Source organism: Natator depressus, chromosome 7, assembly GCF_965152275.1.
Source record: "Natator depressus isolate rNatDep1 chromosome 7, rNatDep2.hap1, whole genome shotgun sequence".
NCBI classification, from domain to species: domain Eukaryota; kingdom Metazoa; phylum Chordata; order Testudines; family Cheloniidae; genus Natator; species Natator depressus.
In genome coordinates this window covers 95674356-95701465 of record NC_134240.1, presented here as the reverse complement: position 1 = coordinate 95701465, position 27110 = coordinate 95674356, and the positions used below count along the sequence as shown (strand labels likewise).

Here is a 27110-nt window from a genome sequence, read left to right as displayed (position 1 = left end):
TTTGGACAATTTTACACTGCAGTATCATTGCCACATTTTACGCCTGCTCTGGCATGCCACCTAATGTTGTCAGGTCTGCCCTCTCTCAAGCAGAGGGAAGTAAGAAAGGAGGCTCCACTCTGTTGTGCTTCCAGCAGAGAGAGACATGAGGAAGATCACCCCTCCCTCATTAACAAAGGGATTGTTTCATTTTCACAAGGCTGTTTGGCAGACAGGGATTCCAGCCACAGCCTCATCTTCCCCCACAGAACAGGGGTGATCAGAGGTGTGTTTCTGTGTTGCAGTTGGCTGTGTCAGAAGGAGAAATCCTCCTGCTCCTGTAGTTGGGCTTTATTGCAGACGTGGTTACAGTAACAGCTGCCGTGAGAGGAAGACTACATTACTTGTCAGAGATCTCCCTGCTTGGACTTGTTCCCACTTCCCATGCACAGCCCTACATTTTCCTCTAGCCAAAACTTTTACTTCCTAGACTTCATTTGGAAAGGAAGATTCATGGAGCTTTTGTTTAAACGACTGTTGGGGATGGCAAATTCCTCCTTTTAACCTATCTACCCCTTATACAATCAAATACTATCTGAGATCCTTCCCTTCTCTGGCGAGGGAGAGAAAGAAATGGATGTGTTCAGAGCACCTGAAAATGAGTCTCTGCTCTCTGGTTCCACTGCAAGCTCCACGCCTTGGGATCCCTTCCACCACCCCCGGGAAATCATCCAGCCCTGGAACTTCCAGCTTCTAGCTGCATTAATGTTCTTGGTGACATCTCTGTCACTCTCTGAGAATTTTGCTGTCATACTGGTGACTTTTAAGTTCAAACAGTTGAGGCAACCTGTCAATTATGTCATAGTAAACCTGGCTATAGCTGATTTTCTGGTCTCATTGATTGGTGGCACGATCAGTTTTTTTACCAATATAAAAGGCTATTTTTATATGGGACATTGGGCTTGTGTACTGGAGGGATTTGCCATCACATTCTTTGGTAAGCTTAACTTTGTTTATATTTTCATATTCATTTGTCTTAATATGAAGCCTTAAGAAAAGACGTTTCCCTCAGGCTGAGGTCTGTGTTGTGTAGGGTTAGAATCAAACAGGAACATCAAAGTGGTTGTGTACGCTGCAACTTTATAAAGTCACTGACTTTACATGCAAATGATTTCACTGGCTCTTTCCAATAAATTATGTTCTGTAGTTGCTGTGGCTTGCTGAGTTCATGTTGCTCATTGAATGTCTTTAACGTATGTTCGGTTACATTTTTCTGTAAAACAATGGTAGTAAAATATTTTAACAACAATATTTAACAATTTTCATGGTGTGTATGTGTGAGAGAGAGTGAGAGCAAGCACGCACCTGCTGTTCACAAAGTATGAAAAAACGTTTTGAGAGTAAAACTCCTCTTATTTTATGAGGATCTTCCTATAGTTTGGGCAGGATTGTGATATTGCTGCAATAGTAATCTCTGACATACTGTGCAGTGTTATAAACAAAGATCAGAAACTAATTTCGACATGATCTATTTCAAATCAGTCATTTTTCATGTCCCTTTCTTGTTGTGTTACTTTACTAAATATAAGAAGTATATTAAAAACTGAAAAAGAATAGTAAACCTAGCAAGTTATAGCCTTTCTCCCTACACCCCTTCACCTCCCAGGTCTTCAGCCCAGACAGGAAATTAAAATGAGGCATCCCATACAAAAAATAAATCAATGCCTGCATTCTAACTGACTTTTTCTCTTTTTGCTGTTTTATAGCTGGGTATCATTTTTTTGAAGTCACATAGCAGTGGTAATCTCCTAACCAGGTCAGCTCTCATACTCAAGGACAGTGCTAGAGAGTGAAGTCAGAAATATTGGTGTGCAGCTGTAACCATCCATACTGATGGATGAGAGCAGCCCGCAGTGAGTGACCCATAAGGAAGGTCCCTTACCCTCCACTGACAGCTCGTCCATTCTAGAAGTTGCCAGATAGCATAAGGGAGACTGGGAAGAGCTGAACCTGCCAACTTTCTTGGATTATTCTGAAATATTAAGTACCTCAAAGTGTGAAAATTATATAGTCAGGGGATTGTATTTGTTTCTAGCAACCATATTTAGTTGGGGATTGGTCCTACTTTGAGCAGGGAGTTGGACTAGATGGCCTCCTGAGGTCCCTTCCAAACCTGATATTCTATGATTCTATTTTGCCAAATAGAATAAGTCCAAACCACACAAGATCATGTACAAACCCTAAATAGGTAATTAGTACTATTATTTAGCTATTCTGTAATTTTTTTCTTCTTCCTCAAAGTGCTTTACAAAAATTGACTAATTAAACCTTTCCACATACCTCCCTATGCAGTATTATCACAGATGGGATAATGGGACAAGGAATGTCATGGCAGAGCAAATGTCATTAACTCAGGAGTTGTTGGCTCCAGGTCTTGAGCTCAGATGAGGAGATATCGGAGTACTATGGCCTGCATTACAACTTAAAAAAAAAATCCATACATCTTTGGGCATAGAGTTCTGCAAATGAAATTGGCAGTGTGCGGGGAGTCAAAAGCTTTTGGGAAGGATTGCTGTGAATGTACAGGGCCAGACCTGTAGAGTTGTATTTGTGCAAGATTACAATTTAGAGAGGCTCAGTCTTAAGAGACAGTATTATGAATATAGGAATTTTGAGATGTGCCCTGGAAAGAGATTTGAGGACACAGTGTAGCTGTGTACAGCAGTTCACTACAGACACTCTAGTTTTTTTAAATAGAAGTTGTATACCTTTCTCATTCACTGCTTTATTGTTTAATGAACCCCAAGATCATTACATGGTGTCAGAACTGCTGAATGAGAAAGAAACTGCAGTAATTCTGAGGTTAACTCCTGTGTTTGAAATGAAAGCAGAGGAAAGGAGAGCACATGGAGAAGTAAACAGAGAAGAACAAAGGCTTTTGGATGTATTTTATGAGCACAATAGTAGCTTGTCTAGCTTAAGAAGAGAAGAAAGCCAAATATGGGTGTGTTGCAACCTCCACCCAATCTGCAATTATCAGGCAATATTGCAGAGAACTGGAATAAATTCTGACAGAGATTTGAATTGCATTTGTCTTCCTTAGGAGAAGATGAAAAAAATGATAAAGTGAAATCAATCTTTTTGCATGTTGTTATGGAAGAAGCACCGAATATTTATAACAACTTTAAGTTTGAAGAAGGTAAAAGCATGAAGTTAAGTAAAATGTTGACTAAATTTGTGGAACATTGCATTGCAGAAAGGAATGAGACATTTAAAGAGAAATTTTTTACCTGCATGCAAAAACCTGATGACACCATAGAGCAATGTGTCACACAATTAAGTAAACTCAGTAAAACCTGTGTCTTTGGTGAGTTCACAGAGTCACTGCTTAGAGACAGAATCATTTGTGGCACTAAAGACAATGTGTTAAGAGAGAGACTGCTCTGTGAAGGAGATTTAACTTGAAAAAAAGCCCTCCAGATATTCAGGGGGGCAGAAATTGTGAAAGCACAAACCAAAGAGCTGAATTCATCAGAAGGGGTTATCCATGTACTAAGTACAAAAGAATATAGCCAGAAAGGGTCAAATTAAAAAGTGGAACTACCAGCTATGAAAAGCACTGCTAGCAGGGAGACTGGGTACAGGTGGTTATGTGGAAGATTTGGATCTCAGAAAGACCCCAAACATTGTTTTGCCTTTGGGAAACTCTGGCATAAGTGTGAAAAAAATAACCATTTTGCAAAATGCTGCAAATCCCAGAAAAGTCAAGTGCATGTAGCTGAAAACATGGTTGGGGAGTTTCACATAGACGTGCCTGGATCAAGCAAAACTGATGAGATGGACTGGATGCTGCCAATGAAAGTGAATGAAGCAATTATTCCACTCATACTGGACAAGGGAGCTCAGGTTAATAGTCTGTCTGAACAAGATTATGAGGGAATGAAAACAGACCAACAAATATAAATATAATTGGTTATTCTGGAACAAATATAACAGTGAAGTGGAGGAGCATCGCTCGCGTCAAATATAAAAGCACCACATACAGGCTTCCGTTCCTTGTAGTACCAAAGCAGGTGACACTAATTTTAGTGTCACCTGCCTGTGAAAAACTCAATCTGGTAGAATAGGTGCTCTCATTACAAGATCATGCTGAACCTGGCTATGAAATACTCATTTGGGAATATCATGATTTGTTTCAAGGATTGGTTGCTTGCAGGGTGACCATACAATCCAGATAAACAAGCTGATCCCTCCAGTTATCCATCCATGTAGAAAGGTGCCATTTCAACTCTGTGATAAATTTAAGGCGGAACTCATAAGAATGGAAGCAATGCACATAATACAAAAAATTGAGGCACCAACAGAATGGGTGAGCTTCCTAGTCACTGTGGAGAAAAACAACAGCCAGCTACACATAGGCTTAGATCTGAGAGACCACAACAAAGCTATAAAAGGAGAACATATCAAACTGCCAGCCACACAGGAGATTATTGCTCAATTTGCGAATGCACAATATTTCAGTACATTGGATTCCTCCTCAGAATTTTGGCAAGAACAATTAATGGAAGAAAGCTCAACATTATGCATATTTCATATCTCATTTGGAAGATACAGATTCTTATGCCTACTCTCAGCATAGCTTCAGCACCAGAAGTGTACCACAAAACCATGCCTATGATATATGAACATATGAATGGTCTCAACACATCAATGGATGATATCATAATCTGGGGTTCAACTAATGAAGAATGTTATTTCAGGAAGTGTTGGATGCAGCTAGAGTTGCAAACTTGAAAGTAAATAGGGAGAGACATGTTTCAGGGGTTCCAGAACTGACTTGTTTTGGAGATACTATTTCCAACAAAGGTGTAAAACCTGACAAGAGGAAGGTTTCAGCCACTGAAATAATGCCATGTCCCCAGTCAAAGAAAGATGTCCAGCGGTTTCTGGGAATGTTAATTATCTTGGAAAATTCATGTCTACAAAAGCAGCAGTTTTGAAGAAACTTCTAGAAAATAAAAGTGAATGGTACTGGCAGAACAGGAGGAATCATAGAGAAGGTTTGAAACAACAACTCATACAAGAGCCAGTGTTGAAGTTCTATGCACCAAGCAGGCCTATTAAAATTTCAGCAGACGCTTCATAGTCTGGGTTAGGTGCAGTGATTTTACAGAAACACGATGATTGTTGGCAACCAGCGGCGTACACATCCAAGTCACTGATTGATGTGGAAACCACATATGTCCAGATTGAGAACAAGCTTTTAGGAATATTGTTTGCCTGTGAGAGCTTCAAGCAATATATTTATGGCCAGACAGACAGGAAGCTTCTCATAGCATTATTTGGCAAACTGCTAAATTACTGTATCTTAAGTAGTCAAAGAATGATGATAAAGCAACAAGAGTATGATTTGGTTGTGACCTAAACACCCAGCAAATTCATGTTTACTATGATGCACTTTCCTGAGTGGTGACTCTCACTATGAAGCCAGAGAAGACCCGAGCGATAGAGATGCAAGCCTGTGTAGATCTGATTGTAAAGTCAATTCCTGTAGCTAACAAAAACCTGCAACAAATCAGAGGGGAAGCGATGAAAGATGAATCACTGGAGATCCTTAATGTGATAATTAAAGGGTGGCTTGAAGAAATACGCATTTGCTGTTCAAGTATAAGAGACTATTGGTAGAGCCCTGCGCGGATACAAATTTATACTCACAGATGCAGATATCCACAGATATAAATTAATATCCGCGGAACTGCAGAGCTCTTCCGGGAATCACAGCGGTGAAGGGAGCAGAACATGGGGCCACCACTCCCAGGAGCCATTGCTCTGCACTGGCAGCTCCTCCAGTGAGGCTGTACCGATCCCAGCCCCGCTCACTGGGGCGGGCACCAGGCTCACCAGCAGCTGTCCCTGGTCACATTAGTGTGTGCAAGCAGACAGGAGATGCAGACAGCAGCAGGAAAGGGACGGGGAAGGGGTACAGCCACACCGGAAGAACTGCTGGCATGGGGCGCTGGCTCCTGGGATCAGTGGCCCCATGTTCTGTTCCTTTCACCGCTGCAGTTCCTGGGAGAGCCCTCCAGTTCTGCGGATGCCGATTTATATCCAGAGATATCCGCATCCGCGGGTATAAATTTGTATCTGCACAGGGCTCTAACTATTGGAACTGCAGATATGAACTTACTGTGATAGACTGAGTGATTTTCAAGGGGAGCAAGGTTGCAATACCAATAAATTTTCAGAAAGAAATGCTAGAGAAGATCCACAAGAGTCATTTAGGAATTGAGAAGTGCAACCAATGGGCATGAGAGGCAATGTTCCCTCTAATTTTTCCATCCAGGTACGGAATAAATTTTGTTATGTGCACCGAGGTAAAGTGTGCATGTGCGCCACCAGCAGAAACAAAAGATCTAGATATAATATATATTTTAAAAAAGTTACCATAGGGATAATTACTCCAGGACAGGTTAGGCATTTTAGAACTCACTACCCAAAGAACTAAATTTAAGTGCAAGAGAGAAATAAAAATGATGAAATGCATAGACCAGTCAAAAAACTAAAATAACACACTTTGAAAGAATAAAATTACAGAGAATATATGTGCATTGCAGGAACTACCAACTACCAGACTCTGTGTGTGTGTGTGTATATATAGACAGAGATACACACAGACTCTCTCTCTCTCTCTCTGTGTGTATAGACAGAGACACACACAGTGTGTGTGTGTGTGTGTGTGTGTGTGTGTGTGTGTGTGTGTGTGTGTGTAAGAGAGAAAGGAGAGAGACAGACAGTCAGAGATTGTGTATGCTGGGGAAGTCTGTGAGAGACTGTGCGCTGTCTCTTTAAGGTAAAGGCACTCACTCACTGCCCAGTGTGCAGACCTCAGACCCTCTCTTGCTTGGAGTCCTGGGTAAGGCTGTTCTGTCTCCCCTGCTGGGGTTCAGGGGCGGGTGTAGGGGAACACCCTGACATCAGCCCCCCTCTCTCCCACTCTGCACAGCCAGCAGGAGGATCCCAGGAGCAGCAGGGGCTCCAAGGCAGAGGGCAGGAGCAACGTGAAGCAGCAGGGGGAGGGGCACCTGAATATACTCTGGCTCTGTTAATCAACTGCACGGCACTTCAAACATTCCTCGGAGGCCACCCCAGTGCGCAGCTTAGAGGGAACATAGATGAGAGGTGATGTATTGACTGTGGATCAAGCACGAGATTACTAATGCAGTAGGAAACTGCTTTTTGTGATTGAATTAAAAGCCATGCCTTGCACAGTGCCACAAAGGCCTTATGAGAAAGTAGGCACTGACTTATTTACCAAGCAAATGAAAGAATTATTTAATAGTCACAGATTATTATTCTCTGTACCCAGCACACTACTAGTAGTAAGTCAGTGATAGCAGCATGAAGGGAATATTTTCAAGACACGTCATTCCAGATGAAGTCTTTAGAAATAAGGGACTGCAATTTTCCAGAGCAGATTTTAGTCAATTTGCCACAAATTGGGATTTTCATCACAAAACGTCAAGTTCAAATTACCCCCAATGAAATGGACTTGTGCAAAGGTCTATATGGACAGTAAAGAACCTTATGAAAAAAGACTTTTGATAGTGGGGGCATTTGAATAGCTCTTCTTCTGCTCAGCTGTTAATGGGAAGGATCAGATCTAATTTACCAATCTCTGTTAATTTACTGAAATCTCCTGACAATGAAACCACATGGAAGATGAAAGAAAATCAGAAGTGGAAGCAGAAATATTTTTAGAAAAAAGCCCATGATCTCCCATCTCTTAACCTAGGTAGTAGAGAGTGCCTGAGGAATTACACCTCTAATATTTGGAGCCAAAGGGATACCATTAAAGAACTGCTGCATCCCAGGTCTTACATAGTCCACACAGACTAAGGGGACACATTTTGGACTAATCAAAAGGATCTAAGATTAATTGCAGAAGTTTCCAAAACAGTGAATGTGGATTCTGGCATTTACTAACTGACTGATGGTTTATCATCAAAGGACAAAGGACAAACTGGAAAGCAACAAGAGAACTCAGACACTAATGAAAGGCTGATACTGAGATGATTAGAGAGTGAGATCAAACATCCTGAAAGGCTCATAGAGACTTGCTAACCTGGCTGGAGAAGGGGTTGTGACAGTCTGTACCATTATCATTACCCTTTTTATAAAACTATGATAAATTTTGTACAGGGTATGCCTTGTGAGGTTTCATTTGAAAACTCATAATCTGCTGAACATTATTTTCCTGGTAAAATGTGTGTGGCAACATTGTATGTAAAGTTATAAGATTCTATTTTATAACTTTGCTATAATAGGCTCCAAGTTTAAGACAAGCAGGCCCAAACTAGTTTTCAGAGACAAAGACACACTAGTGCCCCATCAAATATCAGCATAATCAGATAAACTATTATAGACTATTACCTAGTTAAGCAGCCATTCTGTAGCAGGAAGAAGGGTGTCAGTGAGAACTTTACATATTGACAATGGAACAGCTGGGAGCAGGGCTTAAATTCAGCAGAGCTTCGGTAAATATTTCAAACCCGCAGGAGCCCCGGTGCCTCCCACGGGGCTAACACTCTGAGCCCTGGCGCCCCCTCCCCGCACAGGGCTGAAGCCCTGAGCCACAGCTCCCCCCCAGCTAAAGCCCCAAGAGACTCCCCTCCCGGAGCTGAAACCCAGAGCCCCAAATTGGAGAGGACGTGTGGAGCTCCGGGAAATAGTCTCTGAGAATTTAAGTCCTGGCTGGGATCTTCCTTGTAAACTGACTGCCTGTCACGTGAACCCCAGCTGTAGATAATCCTCAAAGAGCAGAGAATGGTATAAGAATGGAGGACACTCACAACACAAATTACATCTCTCCACCATCTCTACTCACAGCAGCTACAAGAAAGACAAAGGAAACATCATTTGGGGAAAGGGGTCCTGGCTGGGATGCTTTTCATCCAATACAGACTGCTGTAAGCATATGGTGAGATTAAAACCTTTGCTTTGAATCTATTTAGTTTACTAAATTAGGTATTAGTTTGCATATTATCTTTTAATTTCTTTGTAACCAATTCTGATTTTATACCTCATTACATGTAGTCCCTTAAAATCCTTCTTTCTGTAGTTAATAAACTTCTTTTATTGTTTAACCTAAACCAGTGTGTGTTGGGATTGAAATGTTCGGGAACCTCCACTTGCGATAACAAATCTGGCCCATATCATGTTCCATTAATGAAATGACAGACATTCTATGATCTTGTATTGTCCAGAAGGAGAGAGCTGGGCAGAACAGGATGCACATTTCTGGGGACAAGTCTGGGACTGGGAGTTTGCTGGTGTTGCTCTACATGTAATTCATGAGTGGCTGGTCAGAGCATTCATTTAATTTAGCTGGGAGTGATTTTGCATGCTAGAGGCTGTGTGTGAGCAGGACCAGGAGTGGTTTGTTCTCACAGCAAAGCAGTGTAAAAAGCACTCCAAGTTGGACACTTAAGGGGACACAGCTGTTCAGCATTCCAGATTGTATCCTGGGTAATGTCACAGGGGTATTTGAGGAAAGTGAGTGGTAAAGAGTCATGTCAGAGTGATATGCAGGTAACCCCTCCTCTCTAGATAGTTGATACATTTTGTATATGGATTATAGTTTATGGAAACATATTAGTTGGGTCAAATTTAATGTATGTGTTATTAGATAGTTCTTCTATATACAAGAAATAAGAGCTAATTTTCTTTTAGGAGGGAAGATGTAGAAATAAGTTTGTGCAACATTATAATTTAGAAAAGCTCCCTCATGAGGGACAGTATTATGAAATAGGAATTCTGAGATGTGCCCTGGAAGCAGATGGCCTGAGAACACAGTGCAGCACTGTACAGCAGTTCATCACAGACACTCTCTAGTTTTGTTAATAAAATTTCATTCCTTTCTCATTCACTGGTTTGTGACTTAATGAATCCCAAGATCACTACAAGACCCTCAGCCCCACCAAGACTGGTTTAACTGGCAAGCATGGGGGGAAGCTCTGCATGGTCTAGGTCTCCCATGACAGCTCCTACCCTCACTACTCTGGCTCCTTGGTGCATGAGGTACATGTCTGGGGGGAAAGGAGTATCTACAATCCATGGGTAGCAGAATGGTTCCTTGAGGCGGCAGACAGCCGAGTGTAAGACAGAGTTGCATGACAGTTTGAGTTACAAATGGGCTAAATCTGTTTCAGACTTTTGAAAAGTCAGCTTTTTAAGATATATCTTACCCAATTATTCTTACAAGCCACACATGGCTTCCCTTGCACTCTGATAAGAAAAATCTTTCCGTGGCACACAAGGAACAAGAGGAGAAATCCGATGCAATTAAAACAATCCACACTTTGAGTTGGGTTTCTAAATCCGTGTACAGCAGGCCAAAGCTGTAGTCCAGTCTAAGAGCTTTTGCACACTCAAAATGAAACTCAAATATGGGGTAATTCTTTTACACATCCAACCTCTGCTTGAACTAATAGCAAGGGCTTGTGATGTAGGATGGAGTTTGCTTTTTGATCTACTGCTAAGATGGTATTGTAATGTCCTCTTTTTGACCAAGATGCACATTTTCGTTACAGGAATCGTTGGTCTCTGGTCTCTTGCTCTGCTGGCTTTTGAGAGGTACATTGTGATCTGTCGCCCACTGGGAAATATGCGCCTGAGGGGGAAGCATGCAGCTCTGGGCATTATCTTCGTCTGGATCTTTTCCTTTATCTGGACCATCCCTCCTACCATGGGCTGGAGCAGCTACACCACCAGCAAGATTGGAACTACCTGTGAACCCAACTGGTAAGGTAACTCCCATAGCACATCAGTGAAAAAACAAAACCAGAGGCTACGCTAACTTAGGGCTTGGCTACACTTGCGAGTTACAGCGCAATAAAGCAGCCCCAGGCACCCTAGCTTACTCCACATCCACACTGGCAAGGCACGTAGAGCACTCTGACTCTGCAGCTACAGAGCTGCTGGTACTCTACCTTGGCGAGAAGATTAACGCTTGTTGCGTAGTGGCTGAAATGCCAGGACGTCAGTGTGAACGAGGTGTTGCATTACTGTGCCCTGATCAGCCTGCGGAAATGTCCCATAATCTCCTTAAGTCAAGTAGCTACTCTTCTCATTGTTTTGAACTCGCCCTTTGAAATGTGGATATGCCCTTTGAAAGCTCTGTTTCTGACAACCATCTCCGAGACAAAGCAAGCCATTACTGTGGAATGCTGTGTGAGGAGAGAGGTGGAGAGGAGGGGGAGGTCTGCTGCTGTCTGAACTTACAAGACAGCATGCTGACATGCTTTAAGCCCCCCAAAAACCCACTCTCTCTCCCACCACATACACACAACACACTCCCTGTCACACTCCACCCCACTCGCCACCCCCCCATTTGAAAAGCACATTGCAGTCAATTGCATGCTGGGATAGCTGCCCATAATGCACCGATCCCAATGCCACTGCAGGTGCCACAAATGTGGCCACGCCAGTGCACTTGAAGCAGTCAGTGTGGACAGACTGCAGCGCTTTCCTTACTGCGCTCTATGAAGGCTGGTTTAACTCAAAGCGCTCTACATCTGCAAGTGTAGCCATAACCTTAGAGTCTGAAAGTACACACAATAGATTGTGTCCATTTATGTGCACCTCATTTGTGCTCACACAAACTCCAATATGTGCGCAAGCCCTCATTTGTGCATGCACAGAGGTATTTGCCCACAATATTCATAGAAATGTTTATGTACCGGCAAAAGAGCATTATATGTAATGTGTACCCTTTGAAAATTTAGACCAGAATATCCAACAGGTAGGTGGCTTGAGCCGCCTATAATAAAATGTTACATTTCTGTACATCCCTGCATTTCAAAGGGTCACAAAATGTTTTATAATTAAATTCTGTTTATAAAATATATCTGTATGTGAGAGATACTGATACTCAGTGTCTTGTTGTTAGACTATACTGATCTCTGAAAGTATCAGCCTTCTTACAGCACAACATACAAGGTTTGCTTTCTAATCAAGTAAAGACACACACACAAAGCACTCCTGATATCACTGGAGAACATGAAAGGATTCTTTTCCTCTCCACAAAACAAACTGAAGAAGTAATAATGTAATATTAAAAATATAATACATTTTGTGTTTTATACAGGTATTCAGGAGCCTATAACGATCATACCTACATTATTACATTCTTCACCACCTGTTTCATACTGCCATTACTTGTGATTTTGGTATCCTATGGAAAATTGATGAGGAAACTAAGAAAGGTAGGTACAAACACTACAAAGTAAACAAACAAAAAGGCATAATTACACAGTTGTTTGGAATTTTCAGCACATAAGCACTGTCCAAGACCACCAAACTGTGAGCAGATCGAATTTCCAGACAGAGCGTATAGTCAGCAGATTTATCATGGCTTGTTAAATACCCATTCTTCCACAGAGAAATTCATACAGATTAGCAATCACTCTTCAAAAGTCTGACGTTTGAATCATTTATCAGTACATCCTGTAAGTTAAATATCAGAGGAGTGAAAGAACATGCTACACTGTGAAAACAAACAAAGAAATAGAACAAGCCAATAAAGCTTTATTTACAGTTTTACTTCAAATCAGTGGAGTTTCTTCAGATTTAAACCAGAGTAAGTCAGTATCTACTCAAAATTTCCAGGTTTTGGAAATGTTAAGAGCTGTGTTGTGGAATATGACAGTAATGCTTAAAAACAGCACTACTTAACACTCTGACACAAGATATTTACATGAGCTCGTAGAAACTGTAAATTACAGAATACTGTGCAGCACATATCATGGAAGGCAAACTGAATCCAGAAGGTTCTCCAGGGACACTGGGACCTGAAAAGGATAATAGGCTTAAAAAATGTTTTTGTCTGTGACTTAAAAATTATGCCAACTTTCTCAAAATAGTACACATACAAAAAAGGAATGCTCACAAATTTGCTTAAAGTGTGTTAATAAGCTACTCACTATGTTTTCCACCTAGGAAGAGAATATTACCACCTTTGTTTCATCAACAATGCAGCACCATCATAATCCTTCATCTAAGATTTAATGAAAGCAGGATACATTGTACTGGGATTTTTTATTTAGTGTTTGAATATTTAAATGTCTGCTTTTATTTATTCTGCATGTCAAAACAGGTCCGGTGTGTAAAACAAGACAGAAGAGAAAAGTTAAGGAAATGAGTTTCTGAGCTTTCATCCCAAAGACAAGTTTTAATTGTCTACTGGGATAAGTTGGATAGGAAACTACATGTTGTGGGTGAAATCCTAGCCCTACTGAAGTCAATGGGAGTTTTTCCATTGACTTCAGTGGGGCCAGGACTTCATCCTGTAAATATCCAGGGGAGGCTAGCTGAAATAGCTGCACAAAGATTCATGTAGGTCTTAAAACAAAAAGCGTTCTCAAACTTGGGTGTTAACTGCAGAAGAACTTGTGCTTCTACTGTGCACAGACACTCTGATGTGGAACTGGACCCCTTCAGCAAAAGAGAGAAGTAAATTGCAATGTAGTGGAACCCCCAAAGCATTTATGCCTGTGTTGACTTCAGAACAACCCAAAGTCTCTAAACATTGTTGATAAAGGTGATGAACTTCTATTTCCAAAATCCATTACTCGTGGTTCCCCAAACAGTTTTTTTGTGCGGCTGCACCAATGGGGCTGCCTTCCTTGGTGTATTCAAAGCTGATTGCAGGACCAAGAGAATTTTTTTTTTTTTGACATCCAGAAAAGAAAATTAAAATGTGGAGAGGAAGATGGGTTTCCTTCAGCACATGCAGCAGCTTTGATCAGCTGCTCTTCCTCGGGAGATGGTCACTCAGACAGGCATTTCTCCATAGAAAGGGGGTTTTCCTGTAGACTCCAGAAGCCAAAAAGAGAAATGGAAAAGAGGATATAAGATAGAAAAGGAAAATGACTTATTAACGAAGGGATGATAACAGGAACCTAAGACTCACATTACAGGTGCTGTTCAGGATTTAGCCGAAACTAGTGATGTTCCCTCTCTCTGGCTTGGTTTAGTCAGGAAATCTTTCACTATCAGGACAACGAAGACCCAACAGCGTCATGGCGGATTCTGGGGTTCAGGAATTATCTTCAAACAAGCAATGTCCAAATCTGTGACTTTACTAGGAGCGTTCAAGACCCCTTAGCATAGTTCTTTTAGTGAAGCCATTCAGTTTGTACTAATCTTTGTCCACAACTTTTGCCAACACTTATATACGGGACTGAGTTGGGGTTTCATTACTTTTGACAGGGTAAAGTACAGGCCTCTGCACAACAGTATGTTGATACTGGTTTCTTGCGTAAGGAGCTCTGTAATTGCCATTAGATTGTATTAAATACAGCAATTCAATACAGTAGAGAGGGATGCAAGCCTCAAAACTGGGGTCCTGAATGTTCCTAAATGCAGGTGTTTGCAGCTAGTGATTTTGTCTGGGGCCATCTCTGTTTGGAAACATGCTGCTCTGGGGTCTCATCAGTTTCTTTCCAAACAGAGCTACTCACCGCAGAACTCCCATCTCTCAATATTCATGTCTCTACGGATCCAACAGAAGGTTTAAAAAACCAGTTTGAAAGTTACTAAAGGACTGAACAATTTAAGGAAAGTTTTTAATTAGCGGTTTACAACAGAGATAAAGACCTTATGCGTCATTCCTTCATTTGTCATATAAAGCATCACTTCAGCACTCCTTATCAATTAATTGGTCCTGGGTTTAGGAGGAATACATTGTCATCTGTGACAAGCCAGAATTAGAAGGGACAGGCTAATGTGAGACAAATAGAGATGGAGCAGAGTCAAAATACTATCCAAACAGTACCAGAAAAATACATCCTAGCTGTCATTTACGCACGGGCACACAGTGTGGAGTAACCCACAAAAGCTCCATTAGGATTAATGGGAAGGAGTGCGTGTGTGGAAACAGAGTTTATAGCTCCTGTCAAGACTGCATCTCTGTTTAGATACTTTGCATCATATGCTCATCTGTGGCTGAGAAACACTTTGCATAGCTGAAGGGAGAATGAGGCAAAAAGGCATCTCTTTTGTATTTTCCGAGTCCTGGAGACACTGCACTGGGCTAGTTTGCTGGCCCAGGTTAGAGTACCCTTTGGCCTTCAGCCTGCTCTCATCTGTGACAGCTGCCAAGAGCTCAAAGGGGACATTCCAGCAGAGGAACACCTCAATCATGCCATCGATGGCAGTTCTATGCCATCTGAAAAACTTACTTAGGTGAGAACCTCTGAGAACTGGATCTGCTGGGTTTATCGTCAGTGTGTGCCAGCAGAACAGTACAAAACAGCTGGAGCATGGCCCAGAATCCAGGCCTCTATTTATATACTCCAATACATCCCAAAAGTTCAAAAAATCATGAGATTGGCCCCAAAATCAAAAGGTTAAAAAAAAAATTGAATCATGTTTTCAATCCTTCTTCTGGTTTTCTGAACTTCCCTGTGCCTGCCCTGTAATGTGTGTGGGATAACCCAGTGTTGCCAACTTTCACAAATTTAGAATCAGAGAGGTGATTTTGCCCCTTCCCCCCAGTAGGAGCTCTCACTGCAGCCCCCAACTGAGTTTGGGGCCACACTGTGTGACTTGCTGTACAAACACAGAGTACGGGAAAGTCATGAAGAATTTACAACCTAGTGCAAAATGTAGGGGTGAGTTAGTGGTGTGGGAGCTGGAACTGGGATTCGCTAAACGTATCGCATATAGGGGTCATCCAGCTTCCCTTAGATAGGCACAAGATCTAATCCCTGTTGAGCTAAGCAAGATACAAATAGATGACCTACAAGTGAAAGGCTCTGGAGCTCATTAGCAATACACTGAGGCACCCCTTAAGCACTAAAGTTACACATTCAAGAATGGGGCTGACTTTCTGGAAGGATAAGTTCATTTGAAATCAAGTTCTGACCTTTTATGGAGTTTACACAGGCAGGATCTTCTCCTTTCTGGGAACACAGGCAAGATCTTCCACACATGTGTAGCTTAACCAAACTAAACATCAACAAGGTACTCTTGTTCTTAAGAGTGTTCACTCTTAATCAGGAGTAACTCCAGGTGTAGCCAAGCCCTTGACAATCTTGAATACATTCTGAATCTGCCACACGGTTCTTAAAAGGACAGCTCCCACTAACCAAAATAAAAACACTAAACATACAATCATGAAACCAATGTTAACACAACATCCAAATTCACTTCTAAATACATCCCACAAGTCACTCCTTGGACTAACTATTACACAGATGTGTATAAATTTTTCACCTCCACACACACATCATCATCATTTGAACCCACAACTGTCAGCAACATAGCACCAAGCTCACCCATTTGAGTTACAGGAATAATTAATAGATGGAGAGTATGATATTTTCATCTGGGTGGGCTATGCCATATATGGAAAAACACCACACATATAGAGAGTGGGTTATACAAGTATTTGAGAGACAGCAGTGGAATACTGAGAGAGCAGGCTTTGGCTCTCCTCTTCCCTTTATAGCTAATACTGCTCCTCTTATCTGTGGGCTACAGAATTCACCCTTCCTCCTGTTCTCGCTCCTAGCACTTGTTCATCTGTTTTCTCTACCTCTCTCTCACCCCATTTCTCTGAGCATCCGCCTCTCCACTTTTTCCTGCATCTGCTTTCTCTGTCCCTTTCTACCTGCTCCTTTTTTTCAGTTCACAGAAATGTTGGGGAGTGTAACAGGGAAATGGGATGGAGAAAGGAAGAGAAGAATGGACATGAAGGGAGATGAGATTTAGGATCACTGTCAGAGTTGTTGATGAAGTTGGTTTGTGAAAGGACTGCCACTGCATGGAGAGAGTGTGTGTGCCTTGCACATTGTGTCACAAGCATCACCAGACCATTACACAGCCAGTTAAACATATTGTATTTGCCCTCTGCTCCTATTCTCCCTTGCAAGAATCACCACATGAAAAAATAGGATTGGCTTCTCCAACCTGCACCTTAGGGGTAGGTTCCCAGAGCTCAGGGCTCTTTTTTATTGGCTTCTTCCCCACACGGCTTGTTCTGCAGTGTAAGCATGACCACCTATGCTCCAGGAAGTACAGACTTCTCTTGGTTGGCATCATGTGATGATGCTGTCACATGACACACTATGCGATACCTGTCTGCTGAACTCAAACCCGCCATGATTCAAAGAATTACTTCGGAAATGCATTTGCAAATATCCCCAAAGTGTTTGTCTTGTCCTAGTAGACACCATAGTCATAATGTATTAGCTCTGCCTTGGAATCAGGCGATCAATTTTTGGTACTGGAGATGAGCCTTGCTTGCAAAGTTTGGAGGATGGTTGGATCCTTCCCAAAATTTAGCAGTGCTTGGAACTGAGGTTTTGGGATGAGTCCCTCTCTATTTTGTATATTAGGAAATAATTAAAAGGAGACTTTGAAAACTGCCGAGTACAGCGTAAGAAAAATGCCAAATATCTTTGAGCTCCTGTGGGCTGGCTTGTATGCAGCGGAGACATCTTAACTGTGTGGGGACAGCTGGTAGACCTTTGTGGAGCCTATAAAACATGTTACAGGTTCATTTTCTTTTGGTTTTGTGCTGAACTCCATTCTCTGTCTGGTTAGTCAGTACATTTGACAAATACAGTTCTCGTAATGCAGCTAGACTTTCCATTCTGAACATACAGTTCATCTTTCAGAGGAAGACTCAATCCTTGAAAAACAAACAAAACAAGTCCCCCCCGCATCTCTACAGAGAAAAAAATCAGTACATCTCCCAAAACAAAATCTTCTCTGAAGGCTTGACTACTTAACCTTATTTAATTTGGCCTTACAGATCCGATCTGGCTAGAAAGCAAACTCCTTCAGTAAATATATGACAATATATGACTATTTCATTTAGGGATTTAGGTTTTCAGTTTAAAACTAAAAATAACTGATAAAACAACATTGATTGTAACTGTTTTAGAATCTGCTTTTTAAAGGAATAAACTACTGAAAACAACTACCAAATAGAAAGAGGCAAGGTTCCTCACTAGGCACTCTGCTGATTTCACCCCTTATTACATCCAGTTCTTACTCTCTGTAGTTCACTTCTTGGTAATGTATAAGAGCAATGCGGAAGCTCAGTGTATGGGTGTATAGGTGTGGTTACACACAGCTTACAGCACACAATGCAAACAATAAATGATCGCTTTTATGATTATTTGTAAAAGCGCTACATCTTTCTAATTACCCAAATGATATTTGCTCAGATGCAGGCTGTCACAGTTCAAATAAAACCATAAAAATTGATTTCTCTAGGAAGTTATAAGGCCTTAAAATAGCCAAAATAAACAGAAACGAGTAAAAATAGGAACTGAGAACTGGAATTCCTAATTCCTTCTAGAAATCTGACTTGTTTGGGAAGCGGTGCAGGAATTTAAATAACTTAATCCTTTAATCATCTGTTTCAAATGTGTATATTACTCTCCTTCACCACCCTTCCTAAACCGTTACTACTGGTTAAAATACTCTAGTGTTCTTCTTCAGAGGTGACTGTATTTCAGATATGGGTGAAGTGATTCCTAGGTATGTGTAACCCATGCTGCTGGGTGTTGCACTCTGTCCTCCTTTAGTGGCACCCAGACCAGCCAGAGATTGATGAGCCCGCTATAGCCTTGGCTAAGAGACATGTGTCTTTTAGTTCATACAGTAGAGGCTCTTGCGTTAAGTTCCAGAGGTCCCAGATTTTATCCCTGCTGACAATGACCGTTGTCTGTCAGTGTTACATAGGTACATATGAAAAGCACCATATAAATGTCATGGGCTCTTCGGGGCAGGGCCTGTCTTTTTGTTCTGTGTTGTACAGTTCTTAACACTGGTCTATGACTGGGGCTCCTACACACTAGCACAACATACATAAATAATTATTTGAGATGTATCATCATTACCATTAAGTACTCTTAATTGCTATAGTTTTAACTCACCTCACTCTTTGTTTCTATGCTTGACTGCAAACAGCCATCATTTCAAACATATCATAGAATGCCTCTATTCCTGCTAACTCTGGGGTTCCAAATTCACTACTGAGTTAGTCAACTTTAGGACTAAATAATTTGGAATCTTATGCAAAATCATAATGCTGCAGAGCCACTTTTTTTAAAAAGGAAAATACATTATTGTAATCAAGCAATCAGTTTCAGGTATGTATTCCAATGAAAGGGGTAACAGCAATAAACCAATCTCTTTTCATACTAGATTTTATAAGCAAAACAAAACAAAATCATCCCTGCTAAATCAAGAGCAAATGCAATCAAACCAAGTGGAAAAACATATAGTGCAAAATTTAAAGCATTCCCCATTGGGAGTTAGGTGCCTAGGTGCTTTTAAAAATGCCATTAGGTGCCATCTGCACCTTTTGGAGCCTAAACACTTTTAAAACTCTGCCCCTAAAATGCCGCAGGAACAGTGAAAAATGTAGGGTTGTAACCATTCAGCTGAATCTACTTTGTCACGTGCTATCATTTCCCTTTCCTCAGGTTGCCCATCATGAGAATATCCCTCAACATCCTATGTCAAATAAATATCTCTAAGCTTCCCAAGTGCTCTTTGCAGGAAGACAACTTACCACATATGCGGTCTTAATCCTGCTGTGCTCAATTCACAGTGCTTCTTACCTACTCTCTGGTGGTGAAGGGCATGCAGCAGCAGAGTGTCTGATACACACTTCTGGCATCTCTGCTCCTTGTGCTCTAATGATCACTCCTGGTGACGAGGTAGGCACATGTACAACTACAATAAGGATAATTCCTGTTAACATTACTATCACACTTCTATCTGTCTCCAAAGCACTCTGAACAATTGGCACCATAATCAGGTGCTGCATATCTGTTATTTGACTCACCATGATCTCTTTTTTTTCCAGGTGCAAGCTAAACAGGGTGCAAGTCAGGCTTAAACTGGTTTAAGTGTCCATGTACAAAGTTGCACTGGTTTAACTAATTTAGTTTAACACCTTTAGACCTTTAGTTAAACTGGCACAATTTCTGTGTTTAGACCTATAGGCAGGATCAGGATCATAAAATCAAGGAAAAAGAAGTCTGAAATCGACGAAGTTGGTGAAGGAACTCATAAGGAGAGGTGCTTGGTTGGACTGATAGACAAAGAAGATGATTTTGTAGACGAGATCATAGCTTTAAGACAGGGGTGGACAAACTTTTTGGCCCGAGGGCCACAACGGGGTTGCAAAATGGTATGGAGGGCTGGGTAGGGAAGACTGTGCCTCCTCAAACAGCCTGGCCACCACCCCCTATCCGCCGCCTCCCACTTCCTGACCCCTGACTGCCCCCCCCGGCCCATCCAACCCCCACCCTGGGACCCCCCCACGCCTAACCCCCCCCAGACCCCACCCACTATCCAACCCTCCCTGTTCCCTGTCCCCTGACAGAACCCCCAACCCATCCCCGCTTCTTGTGCCCTGACCGCGCCCTCCCGGGACCCCCGCCCCTAACTGCCCCCCCAGGACCCCTCCCCTGCTCCCTATCCACACCCCAGCCCCCTGAATTCTGAATAGAGGGCCAAATCCTGTGCACTTTGCACATGACTAAAGTCAATAGGATTAAGTATTTCACTGGGATTGTGTCTGAGTAAGGCAGGAAGAATTTGGCTGTGAGATTGTAAAATAAAGAATTAGTGCTAAACTCCTTTGTAATCAAAGATATTGTCCTTTAAAACCCCCAAACTTTAATAATGATACTACTTGTAATTCACATAAGTCCTCAGTGAGCCTCACATGCTATGATCTAGTCACAGCAACCTTACAGGTTGTCTTCAAAAAAGCAGCTAGTTTTCTTACTAGATTTACAGATCCGTGTCTTTGTTTCTTATAGTTAACTAATATATGCTAGTTTGCATACCTATATATACACTGATAATACTACCCACCATATATAGTCCAAGCATTTAAGTCTACACATTATTAAAGCAGTTATTTAGCCCAGATTGGCCTGTATCTTTGTTATAATCCTGTTCACTTAGGTTAAGTATCCCATAACAACTTGCATGAGCTGAAGCAAGCCTTGGCTTGAGTAGATAGGAAAACTGCCAGTATCAGGACATATGATTATTTCCTCACGGCAACAGGAAAGGAGTTACCCATACAAACCTATGAGATGTCTTGAGGCCCCTTGGTACCTGGAATGCATGTGCTCAGAACAAAGATAAGGGTACATCATGACCTGAATGCAGGGGTTCAGACCAAAAGATAAAGGGGTACCCCCATGGTACCAGAAACAAACAAGGTAAAAAGCTGTTTAATTGAATCTAGTTTCAGGTGACGTATATGGTACCTTTTATATGGTAAACAGGTAGGGTATAAAAAGATGGCTTTGGGGATGTAACTTCAGGGAGCACATCTTCTGCATAAGGGGAATGTAACATCACTGCACGGGACTGATCTTCTGAGACTGCTATCGTGTAGATCCTTTTTCCTGTACTATATTAATAAATCTGACTGACACTGATTATTTCCTCTGTTGAGTATATTTCATAACAAAATAACAGACCAAAGTGTGGTCAAGCAACTGACTATATAATTCATCAATATTATTTTCTACCAAATTTTCTGGAACCTTATATGTTTTTCTTTAAAGGTGTCAGATACTCAAGGCAGATTGGGGACTACAAGGAAACCTGAAAGACAAGTCGCTCGAATGGTTATTATTATGATCCTTGCATTTCTATTCTGCTGGTCTCCATATGCAGCCTTTTCCATTCTTGTCACCGCCTGGCCTTCCATTGAGCTGGAACCTCGTCTGGCCGCAATTCCAGCTTTCTTTTCCAAAACAGCTACAGTTTATAATCCGATTATTTATGTCTTTATGAACAAACAGGTACTGTATGCCTTCAGTACTCATATTTTGATATTTTGTTTGACTCATTCCTGAGTGAATGGCATTGTTTCAATAATTAGTTATCTATCTACATGTTAATTCATTTAGATAAATATTGCTCCACTTACATTACACATCTTTCCGAATTAAAATAACCCAATATTTATATCCATCTACTGTATATTATGTATTGTAGACTCAAATTTTAGGGCAAGGACCCTGAGCTGGCTGGTCTCTAAGCTTTGCTGCAATATAAATATTAAATAAAATAACAATAATTAGTAATAGTAGTTGAAGAAGTTAGGGTTGGAGAAGAATGGAAAAAAATACCCTTCCAAATTATTCTGGTTCCTTAATGAAAGTTCAGTTTGCAAGACTCTCCCATTCAATTTTTGTCATTTTCTGGGCAATGCAACATTGGTGGATGTTGTGAGGTGTGTACATGGAGGAGCAATGCTAGGGTGTGTTTGCAGAATTTGTGAGAAGGGGAAATTGTGTGTGTGTGTGTGTGTGTGTGTGTGTGGAGGAGGGGAAAACGTTGGTGTGTGTGTGAGATAGCATACATTTTTCGGAGGGGTGGGGTGGGGAGGATTGGCTGCATGGAGCTGAAGGAGGGCTGACAAGGGGAAGAAACCTGACTGCTTTGCTGATAACAGACACAGTAATAAGAAACTCAGTGGAAAGGAATGGTTTGTGGGATGAACAGTAGTTGTTCGTGGTATTAAAAATCAGAATGCAGAGTATTATAATAAAGAAAAAAGGACTTGAAATGGAAGTTGTATCTAGGTGAGATAATGAAAGAGCAGCTGATGCATTTACTGGCACTCATGACTTTATTTGTTGTGTCAGCTGCAAATCTAAACATTTTATGGTTGTGACAGCTATTTCCACACATTCCCAATCCTGAAATGTTGATTCACGCAAGGATTTCCAAGTGTTTTCATGCAAAACACAAACAGCCTCACAGAGATATTTTAAGCTTCATGGTAAGGTTTAAAAAAAAGTTAATCTCCTTTATTTTATAATTCTAGTTCCGGAGGTGTTTCATTCAGCTGTGTGGATGCAGTGACCGAGAGACTGCAACATGCAATATGAACCCAACTTTGGAGAGAGTGGTGCTAACCCAGGACAAAGGTGGTGGTGGTGAAATGTTCACAATAGCAGCACGCAACACCATTTCAAACAGGAGAAATGAGGATGAACAGAGGAGCTGCCATTTTTTTACTCAGTTGACAGTTTCAGAAAACAAAGTCTGTCCGATGTAAACAGAACAAGTTTCGAGATAACAAGGGAACATTCTGTAGTGCTGCATTTCTTATCAGCGGTTCATTCAAATGGTTGTCAGCAAGACTGTGAGGGCCCACAGTCTGGCAGAAATTTGCCTCTGGGGCTGCTGAGCCACAGAAGCACCAAGGGCCTCCAAGCTCTGCAGCTGTAGGTATTCCTTGTATTCAGAGGGCAAAGAATCAGCATGCTATGTGACAGTGGAATGCCCCACTATTAACTGATTCCACACTATCCCTTTTCCAGTCCATCCACCCTCCTGGCTCCTGGGAATGACTTCAGGAGACTCCAGTGAACATATCCTGGGACTTGACATGCTAACAGGGAAGCAGGTTCTCATTCAACTGACTGAACATTGTGAATTGGAAGAAAACAAAGGATCCCATGGCTCCAAATTAATAAAGATAAATAAATAATACTTAGTACTTGGCTGACTGGAGCTCAAACAGGTAGAGCTAAGGAGGGATTATGAGCTCTAATAACTTCAAAAAAGAAGAGAATGCAGAGTGCCCTGTATTCACTTATGATCTGTGGTATGGTTCCTTTCCCAAGCCACAACACTCTATGGCAATCAAGAGATGCCTCCAGATTCCCAGCCACTGTTTCATTAATGCAAACCCAGCCAGGGAGATGTCCCTAGAGCCCTTCAAGTCTCTCCTTTCCCCCATATCCTTGCCATACAAGAAAGTCCCTAGAATCCCCTGAGGTGGATTTATAACAGCTGACAATGATTGTGGTGGGGGGAGAGAAGAGGGCTAGGAGGTTGCGCAATAAGGGAAATGTCACACCCCACTACTGTGCAAGTGACCTTTCTGAGGAGAAGTTCTGTAGCTGGCTGACCTTCCCCTGTAGAAGTCTGCCTGATGCAGAGCTAGGATCCATTACCTTCCAGAGATCACATGGATCGGGAGGCTGCTGCTATTAATGATCTTTGGGTTTTTTAGTGAATGCCATTTGTAAAAGTCAGCCCCTGGAGGAGATTATGGTTAAAAGGCTCAGCTCCAACAAAACTTTAGGCAGACTCTGTGTGTCCCTTTACCCAAGATGAATTCTTTCCCTTATCCCATATTTACTTCCCTGGTCCTTCTCGCATGACCAGAGAGCAACAATACCCGAAGTCCAAAGTGCAAACAATTCGATGTTTATTGGGGTGAACTTCCAGCAAGCATGATTCTAGTTTCCTTCCTTAGTGTCCCCCTGCCCAGCTCTGACACCACAGAGCCTTACACCTGTGTCCCTGTTCCCATTCCTGCCCTTAGCCAAACATGATTCCAATTTCCCCACCCCCACTCTGAAACCTGGGACATGATGTACCTCTCAAACAAGGCAGCATAGCCCCAGGCCAGCAATCAGCTGTGAGCTGCACCATCTTCACTGCTCAGCCTAACAAATTTATTAGAGCATAAATTTTTGTGAGCTACAGCTCACTTTATCGGATACAGTGGAAAATACAGTGGGGAGATTTTATATACACAGAGAAGATGAAACAATGGGTGTTACCATACACACTGTAATGAGAGTGATCAGGAAAGGTGAGCTATTACCTGCAGGACAGCGGGGGCGGGGGAACCTTTTGTAGTGATAATCAAGGTGGGCCATTTCCAGCAGTTGATAAGAAGGGGGGGGGGGGAAGGGAATAAACAAGGGGAAATAGTTTTACTTTGTGTAATGACACATCCACTCCCAGTCTTTATTCAAGCCTAAATTAATTGTATCTAGTTTGCAAATTAATTCCAATTCAGCAGTCTCTCCTTGGAGTCTGTTTCCCCCCTACTGTTCTTGTCAACTACGGGAAATGGCCCACCTTGATTATCACTACAAAAGGTTCCCTCCCACCCCTGCTGTCCTGCAGGTAATAGCTCACCTTTCCTGATCACTCTGGTTACAGTGTGTATGGTAACACCCATTGTTTCATGTTCTCTGTGTATATAAAATCTCCCCACTGTATTTTCCACTGAATGCATCCGATGAAGTGAGCTGTAGCTCACGAAAGCTTATGCTCAGATAAATGTGTTAGTCTCTAAGGTGCCACAAGTACTCCTGTTCTTTTTGCGGATACAGACTAAGGCTGCTACTCTGAAAACTGCTCAGCCTGTGATCAGCAGCTAAGTCTACGTCTCTGACCTTGGATTCTGGATCTCAAGGATCCTGCCAGCATCAGGCCTCATCTATTCACTGTAGCATTGTGTTCCTGGGCCAAACACTTCAAACCATTATCTTATCTAAGCTTGGATGTCAGGAGCAGGGAGTGCAATGTAAATACAATTTCCATAAACAGTGAGAACAAAAACTTACCAGCTTTGATCCTATGCGTTTTTGCGCGTCGAATACTTAACCTTATTTACTAATAATGCAGAAATAAAATCTGCTTCCCCTGGACAGCATACACGCTCACCTCCAAAAATCAGGCTAGCACTTGAATGCAATAAGGAATTTAGTTTTGATGCAATCTTTGGTGTACATTGTATGAAATATCACTAAGGATCAGGCACAGTAGATTTGAAATCCTATATTTGTTCTTTTGTAACTGAGTGGAACAAGAATGATGTCAAATCAACATGCAGCAGCCGACAGTGTTCATGGCAGTGAGGTGTTGTGAGGCAATATGTCCTTAATGTGGAAAACCATTATTTCTTGAATCAAGTGTTTATTAAATGCTACTAGAAGACAGCAATTATTTCACTGCATCCATGCTAGCCATATTATGTACTGGCCATAGCAATGCCAAAGTGATAACAAAACCAGTCACCAAAACCCAGAGTTTTCATTTAAGTTTTGTTTTACTTCAGAGCAAAACAACAATAAAATTCCTTCGCTGTAAATAAATCAGTGTTGTTTCTAGCTGATTTTTCCTCTTTTTTCTGTACAACATCAGATTACAAGGAACACAGTATGAGAGAACCCTGAACAGTGAATGGATGTGTGATTGACACCAGCATGGCTGGCATATGAGGGATTGAATTGCTTTCAGAAAGAAAAGCATGAATCTCTTCAGCTTGAGCTAAAGTGCCAGTTTCTGTAACAGACCTGTACCTTTGGCAGGTATAACTATACCTATAACTCAGTTCATCTCACAGCAGTCCTAGACAAGACTCCAATTACGTGATTACCACACCAGGGACTGAACCACAGAACCAAAAGCTTGAGTTGCCACAGCTTGAGTGAGAGTGCCAGACTCTCTAGCACTGGGATCCTCTGTGGACTGGGCACTGAGGGTGACACATCACATATGCTGACCGGTGGGTACAGATGCATTGATTTTTCTTTCACAGTTTAAACATCAACATTTTTATAGAATAATTTACCACTCCCAAAAGCTGCTGACATATATTTGACACTAACTTCACCAAGCCAGTGTATGTTAGCTCATAAAGAAATACATAGCCAAAAGGTGGGAAAATGCATCATCTCTTCCTCATCTGTCTCTCTTTTCACCACGACCTTCTTGTCTGAAACTTCATGTTAACAGGATTTACAATGTATATTCTCAGAATACAGGTTCTACAGAACCAATGGGATGCTGTGGGTGCCCTCTAGTGGTCACTATAACACATGACCGTTAGAATATATTACAGTACATGTATTTTGCTGGACAACTATCTAAGCTTACTTTTTTTTTGGAAACCTTGCTGCTGGTGTTTTTTCTTAAAACGGTCCTGGTTCCTGGGCCAGATTCTGCCCTCAGTGACTTCTGTGCAGCCTTCAGTGATGATGCATGGGTGTCTCTGAGGGTAGAATTAGGTCCATTAGTTGAATTTCTGTCAGTTTTATTTGATAATTTAATCAGGACCTCCTTTAAACCCACACTTAAGGAACTCAAACTACAATATTCAGTAAAGAACCTCTCTTTTTGTTTTACATTTATATTGTTTTGTGTGTAACTTTTTTCAAAAATCAATACCACAGGAGGTGGTCTGACATTTGCAACTTGAACCAATTTAGAAAAGGGTTACTTGTTTCTGAACAGTATGTATATTATATTCAGGATTAGCA

The 27110-nt window shown here is 41.6% G+C and overlaps 1 protein-coding gene across 1 annotated transcript; it reads left to right on the top strand.

Moving 5' to 3' along the window:
• Positions 1-612: 612 nt before the first annotated feature.
• On the top strand, positions 613-23119 carry LOC141991674 (vertebrate ancient opsin-like). Its single transcript, XM_074960011.1, has 5 exons — positions 613-976; positions 10569-10779; positions 12125-12242; positions 21594-21833; positions 22865-23119. Exons 1-5 carry the CDS (start codon positions 613-615, stop codon positions 23096-23098), a joined length of 1167 nt encoding a protein of 388 aa, XP_074816112.1. The 3' UTR covers positions 23099-23119.
• The last annotated feature ends 3991 nt before the right edge of the window (positions 23120-27110 follow it).

Excerpts from the sequence above, each read along its gene's own strand:
- LOC141991674 (XM_074960011.1), top strand. The coding sequence starts at position 613 with ATGGATGTGTTCAGAGCACCTGAAAATGAGTCTCTGCTCTCTGGTTCC. Across the intron at positions 10,780-12,124 it reads ACTACCTGTGAACCCAACTG|GTATTCAGGAGCCTATAACG; the intron begins GTAAGGTAACTC and ends TGTTTTATACAG. Across the intron at positions 12,243-21,593 it reads TGATGAGGAAACTAAGAAAG|GTGTCAGATACTCAAGGCAG; the intron begins GTAGGTACAAAC and ends TTTTCTTTAAAG.